The sequence below is a fragment of the Rissa tridactyla genome, chromosome 3 (genome assembly GCF_028500815.1).
Source record: "Rissa tridactyla isolate bRisTri1 chromosome 3, bRisTri1.patW.cur.20221130, whole genome shotgun sequence".
Classification (NCBI taxonomy): Eukaryota; Metazoa; Chordata; class Aves; order Charadriiformes; family Laridae; genus Rissa; species Rissa tridactyla.
Genome location: NC_071468.1, coordinates 100522810 through 100529851, shown reverse-complemented (window position 1 = coordinate 100529851; position 7042 = coordinate 100522810). Strand labels below are relative to the sequence as shown.

General features: G+C 43.6%; 1 protein-coding gene across 1 annotated transcript in view; it reads left to right on the top strand.

Moving 5' to 3' along the window:
- The first annotated feature begins 302 nt into the window (after positions 1 to 302).
- The window catches only part of FAM83B (family with sequence similarity 83 member B), a 52079-nt gene continuing 45339 nt past the window's right edge, over positions 303 to 7042 (top strand). The window contains exons 1-2 of the mRNA XM_054195847.1: positions 303 to 418; positions 5023 to 5526. Coding sequence (XP_054051822.1) covers positions 5077 to 5526 — 450 coding nt within the window. The 5' untranslated portion in view covers positions 303 to 418; positions 5023 to 5076. The remainder of the gene's footprint in view (positions 419 to 5022; positions 5527 to 7042) is intronic.

Here is a 7042-nt window from a genome sequence, read left to right as displayed (position 1 = left end):
CCCGATCCCCCGCGGGGCCGCCGATGTGCTCGGCCGGGGCCGGGGCCGGGGCCGGGGCCGGGGCCGAGACCGTCCCCTGCCCCGCGGCTGCCGTCCGTCCGTCCGTCCGTCCGTCCCGGCGGGCAGGGCGGGCCGGGGCGGGCCGGGTGCCCGCCGCGCCCCTGGGAAGGCGCTGCCCTTGGCTCCGCGCAAGGGCCGGGCTTCCCCAGTTCAGACAAGCCCTTGCCCCGCTCCCGCGGCGGCGGCGGGTTTGGTGCGACACCGTCCTGACATGTTGTAACTGGTTTCCACACCCACCGCGCCTGAGAGCGACGGGAAGTACCTGCGATGAGCCCTGCGCCGCCCTGACTCGCCGCCGCGATCGCTGGCAGCCGGGTCCAGCTCCGCAGCCCAGACCCCACCGCGGGGCACCGGCGCAGTAAGTGGGTCTCCCCCGGGGCGGGCAGGGGCTGCCCCCCCGACGGGTGCGGAGCGGCGGGGCGTTTGAAACGGTGGGGGGGCGCGGATCGCGAAATGGAGGCGGCGACGGCGGCTCCGGCGGCGGGCACCGGGGGGGAGCCGGTGCCGGGCGGCGGCGGGAGAAGGGGCGGTCGGGGGTGGGGGGGGGGGGCGGCCCGCGGGGGTCCCGCCGTGGTCGGGGTGGGGGGGTGACAGGCGTGAGGTGTCCCCAAGGCTGAGGCGTGCCGCGAGCACGTGGAGGTGCCAGCGGAGGGCTGGTCGCCTCCTTTTTGCCCGAAAAGTTAACTTTCTGGGTTGTTTGGGTTTTTTTGTTGTTGTTTTTGGGTGGGTTGTTGTTTTTTTTTTTAAAAGAAAGAAGCAGGAACGCTTGCGGTGGTGTTTTTTTTTTTCACTTGAATTTGGTGCCCTTTGCATCCACAGAAAATACTGTAATTTGATTTACAGTGGAATAATTGCCTGTCACTGCTTATTGTAGGTAATTATTATTTGTTCTTGATACAGTTCCTTAATAGAAAGGTTGGTGGAAGGCAGCTGTCGTAAAACGCCTGTTTATTGTGTTAAAGGCTGGTCACACCAGGCCCTGAAGCAGTGGGGAGGCTCCTCAGCAGAGCCGCGGGTCAGAGGTGCTCAGGTGGATGCCCCCAAAACCCACCCCTGAGAGAGGGGCCTGCGACAAGACGTTCCCGTGGTTTAAATTTCCTTTAACTGAGGTGGCAAGGTTGAAACTTTATGCAGAAACTGTCAAAGCAATCATATTTCCCTTGGAAAAGATATAAGGGCATCCCGAGGAGAGCACCATGGCCAGGGCCTGGCCAAGGACCGGCTGTACGAGCCTGAGGTTAGAGCTGCTCCCCAAAGCTGCTGAATAGGAAATTTTTCAAATCCTGAGAATATTAGTAAGGCAGGGAAGTTACTTGTCTTTAGCTCTAGCCTGGAGGACTGTGCTCCTGGAGCCACCGCAGAATGTTGCATCATTTTCTTCAGTGGGCATTTGTCATTGGCTGCTTTTGTGGAAGCTGGGATACCCTCTAGTCTCTTTCCGCAAAAAGGCACATTTACTTTTCTTTCAAAGAAAACGCTCTCTTCTTGCTGGTTTCCTGATAATGGTACTGGAAAGGACCGAGCACGTTGTTAATAGAAGGACAAGACAATCACATCAGTGCAGGATTCAGAATTTGTGTTCTTCAGGAAAAGATTCGGTTTTAACAGCCGCCTTGGAGTTTATATTCAATATAAGCCCATTAATAAAAAAAGTTTTAAGTGATTGATCCCTGTGTCCAAGCAGAGGCGATGGCTGATAACACTGGTGTGGGATTAACAGCCAAGGTTATTTCTCAGGGGATGAACAACAGCTTTGTTTGTGCTGGTAAAATTTGTAATTGTGTACATGAAGTCTGATAAAGCTCTGGAAGCCTCCAGAGATGGGCCTCATTCTGCACAACCTTGCTAATAGAATTGTTGACCTGAGGAGAATCTTTGAAGAATCAAGTTGATTATGCAGAAATCATTATACATAGTTGAAGAAGACACCAAAAAGTTTATTTTAGAATTTTTTCTAAACCTGTCTCTCTATCACAAATTATATTGGTTTCAGAGGTACATTTCCTACAAAATAGCCCTTACCTTCTAAGGAGGAAAATACTTTTGTCAAGACATCTAGAGCTTTTGTCAAATATACCTGAAGCCATCATTTTAATTTGGGAGTTTTCTTTTGTTTCTTCTCATGAATTTATCACATGTTGATGTCCTTAATTCCAAAAAACAGAATTAGAATTTTTTTCGTCTCATCTGTTCTGTGATTTATTTTCATCCTGACAGATTTTACAGTTACTTTCTTAAATAAATGTGCGCTGCTTTAAGCTTCTTTTCTAAACAGCACTTGTAAATCAAAGATCAACATCAAAGATGTTCACTGTAAAATAACTATTCTTGTTTGGAAGACACTGCACTAGAAGTCTCACCTTTCCAAGATTATGGCATATTTATATCCTGCTTTCAGCATAAGTCTGAGCATAAGTTACTGCATTTGACCTATGCCACAATTAATTAATTCATTGTTTTCAATGAAAAGTCAAACAATATTACAAAAAGCAAATGAAAAGAACCAAACCAAACAAAAAAACGCACGTGAGCCAGCACACACATGCAATAATTTTTTGCCTTTTATTTGTTCGCAGCATTCAATATTTTATATTGCACAACTTTACATATTAAGTGTAGCCCTGTTCCCTGATATTATTTTCAAAGGAAAGAGTGAGAAGAAGAAAAAGGGATTTAGACAAGCTTTTGAAATAAACACTTATGTCTTTCTCAACTGTATATATGCAATCTGTGGCAAAATTCCTATTTTGGAAGTATATCCATTCTGAAGTAATAAGAATTTTAGAGCTGTCTTTCATTTGCCTTTGTAAAATCAGATTTAGTCTTAAATAAGAGTAATAATAAGACTGACTGTATTACTACACAGTTTAGAGAGTTTCTTGTCCTGCAGGGCCCTACAAAAGAGCTGTGTTAGATTCTCAGGAAAGCCACCTGTATTAGTGTTCAGACTCTTCAGAACGACTCAGCTGAGTAACTCCGCATTCTGCACTCTCGGTGGTTTTTCATTCTTCATCTAAAATGTCTTGAAAACCTGTTCCAGATGATTGCCTTCCATGGGACACTGATGCAAAAGTTTTAATTTTACAATACTGTAAGAGTTTGACCTTTGAATCAGTCTGTCTTGCCTGTACCGCCTGGTCGGTTCTCTGTCACCTTACACCATCTTCATCTGGGAAACGTGAAATGATATTACTCTTATTTTATAACGTTTTTTTTTCTACTTGTGAGAGCAGTGTAGAATGAAGCCCTGAGTATCTGTCAGAGGAATACATGTAATTCTCAATGGGGGAGAGCAATCGGATCCCTTTCGCTTGCTGCTTTCCAGTTCACCACAAAGAGCTGCTCTGGAAGCAGCCAGAAACACTCCTTTCCCCCAGGCTCGAAAGCAGTCCTATCTGGGAAGATCTGCCCTGCTACTTGGCTGAGAGACAGGATTCAAATGGAATTATTTCATATGACATGCTGATGCCAGCCTCAGATCTGGATTTTTTTTTTCTTGGTCTTTTTTAACCTCAGACTTGCCAAGTTCCTCAGAAGTCTTGGTTTCATTGAACATTTCATTGGACTTTTGAGTATCAGTAAGCGTGTGGAGATTTTGATTTTTATTCCTTCAGGTTAATATAGCCAATTTACATTTCCTTTAAAGCAGATGTAAACTGTTCCCAGCAGACAGTGAAAAGTGAATGCACTGTTTGCAAAAATATCTGAAAGGTCTTGATGTGGAGAGAGAATTGTGTTACGTTTATATGCCAGCAAATACAATCAGAGCTCCATATGACTATTCCTTGCTATTATACTGCTGTGCTATTAATTAGGCTGGTAGGGAAACCCAATGTTAACTTTCAAGCTATACTTTGTATATGCCTTTTGTAACTATTCTACCTTCGTTGGATGTCCGTCCTACTTCTGCTGTCTTTCTTCTGAGCCTCATGCCCTAGCCATGAAAGACGAAACAGTGCTACCATGAAATACCATAGAAATACCTTTCTATTTTACATGGCCATGCTCATGCCACTCATGAAAACCCTCCTCCCGCTGCCTTTTTTTTTTTTTTTGTGGCCCAGTGCAGAAATTTATTGCAGTTTAGGTTTTTAGGCAAATGGTGGAGTTACTGGAGCCCTGTAGGGTTGCACAGACATGAAAGAAGAAACATTGGCCATTTGTCCTGTCTCTACCTTACATCTCAAATTGTCGCAGCAGGAACCAACCCTCTCAGCCCTTGTTAAATGAAAAAAAAAAGATGGTAAGAATGAATTTATAAATGGTCAGCAGTAAACAACTTATTATTAATGTTTTGGAAAAAAAAAAAAAAAGGTAAGATTAAAGCAGCCGCTCCTTTTGGCAGAAGGAATGTGCAGGGTGGAAACTAGACATCAGATTGCTGATTCAGAGTTTGATCCCAGATGTGGGAGGAGAAATCTTGCTGGAGTTCCTCATAACTCACTGAAATGAGGTAGGCTGGTCCTGCTTGGGAGCAACAAATGGATTAGATCAGCATGGGAGAACAGATAGATAAGGACAAGGACCTGAGTTACTGTGGTTTCAAAGGAGCCAGAGAAAAGCTATGTGTTCCAGAGAAAGATTAATGCATCAAAAAATAGTAAATGTAACTGATTTCCGAAGTGTTCTGAACACTACTCTGCTGGTTGTTACAAAGACAACTTGGAAGCACAACTTACAGTAGCACATTGGAACATGCATTGGGTGTGTATTGCTGTTACTGGTACAGATCTTCAGGGTATTATGAGCTCTGCTGTAGCTTTTATTAGAAAAACTTCAACAAATCACTTAATTTCACATGCGTTTAGCTTTGCCTTATGTAGAAGAGGCTCTTTATCTAGCTCTTTAATAAAAGAAAAACTGAAGCAATGTTTCCAGAAAACTATTTTGAATGATATCTGTGTACATGTCATACATCATTACAAATATTCTGATTGTTTTCTTACTTTCCTCTCTTTACAGATACATTTCATCAGCTCATGAATGGAAGTTTAAGAGACGTTACACAAAATATACATGAAAATGGAAACTTCCTCTTTGCTGTCATCCTTACATGATGAATGTAGATCAGACAACTATATTGAACCTCATTACAAGGAATGGTACCGAGTAGCTATTGATGCTCTAATTGAAGGAGGTTTAGAAGCCTACAAAGAATTTCTTTCCAAAGAGAGATGCTCAGAGTTCCTAGCGGATGAGGAAATTGATTATATTTTGAACAATGTTCACAAACTTCCCCAAAACACAGTTTATTCCTCTAACCATGCCATTGATGACACCTCTTCCTCGGGAACCTACTGGCCCATTGAATCAGATGTGGAAGCTCCAAACCTTGACTTAGGTTGGCCCTACCTGATGCCTGGAATTTCTGGTGGCACGAATATTGATCTGCTTTTTCATCCACCACGAGCACAGCCTTACACCATAAAGGAAACTATTCGGAAGATGATACGAGATGCAAGAAAGGTAAACATGAAAAATATTATTGGGAAAAAAAAATGTGGCAATAATAATCTAGTTGGTGTTTTACTAGAGGCTTTTTTTTTTTCGCTTATGGCAGGAAAAATGGTCTGGCTGCTAACAATTCAAACAGAAAAGGTTTTCCCAGACTGAGATCGGTCCCTTGGTATCACATGCACCAATGTTATTAACCTTATTTGCAAGGGCTCAGGGATTAATTGGAGGGATTAATGAAGCATAATTACCATTTTACTGTAATGCTGACCAGTCCATGAGAAATTCGTAGATAATAAGCACACCTTTTCTTTGACCTCAGTTGAATATCCCTCAAGTGATGCAATTCTGTCTAACTTTGGGATATATCCTAAGGTTTCTCTCTTGTGTCAGCAGGAACATGCATCAGTTTGGCATGGTAGCCAGTTGTTAGAAGAAAATAACAGCTTGGTGTACACGCAACTCGTGTACCTTGAGAGTCACAGGTTTTGTGATTTTGCACACCACCTGTCCTTGCAGAAATTAGTCTGAAAGTATTAAAGAGAGCACAGAAGGAAAAAAAAAAAGAGGTTTAGGCAACAAGGAAATAGAGTTGAGTTGGGTACCTTACCTTGATTTCTGAGTAAGGAGTAATTTATAAGAAATGTGGACACGTCTCCAAATGTACTTGTCTCCACTTAGGGGCACTTGTATCTGGAGTTTCCTAAGGTACACCCCGCTTACACCTCAGTGACAGGGTGCTGGATGTGCAAACTGTCTGTTGCTTCCCAGTGTCAAGTTAAAAAAAAAATAACACCAAAACCAAAAGATGCCTTAATATGCTGTTCTGTTTGACCCTGGGCCACCTCTCTTTAAACAGATGTGACAAGGTTTCAGAAGTATTCCTAGCAAGTATGTCACACTCTCCTTTCTGCCCTGGGAAATAAATTGGGTTCTGCTTGACTCTGCGGACTTTAAATTGATAGGACGGGCTTTAGCTCGAGTGCATACGTAAACACTTCAGTGGCTGAAGTGTGCATGTAAGTGTGTGCAATAGAAACGGACTGAAAAGTGGGGAAGGGAAGGATGACATTTTACAGTGTCTCTCCTCTATTTAGATAAAGCATATAATTTGTGGCCATAATAGAATTATCACTAGGCCTTTTATCCTGCAGTTTACAGTCTAGAATAATGGTATGCTCAAGGGAGAGGAGAATTAATTATTTCTCTCCCTCTTTGTCCCTTTCAGAATGAGATTTGGTGTTTTCTGCTTTTGTGTGTAGTGAGGCTTGACCGTGACTTGCCCAAGATACTCTGATCTTTCCCAACTGCAGCTCCTGAGTTACCGAACCCACTGTAAGGCAAACCACAAAAACACAGTTTTAACTCTGTTGCTGAGACTAGTTCAGTTTTGCTACATGGTCTTGAAATGCCACGAAGAAAGGCTGTTTCTCGTTGGTTCCCATGCTTTTTTGTGCCTCGCTGGCTGTCTGCGTCACTCCAGTCCCTTTCCAGCAGCTCTTTTAGCTGGTGATGCTGCCTTGTAGAA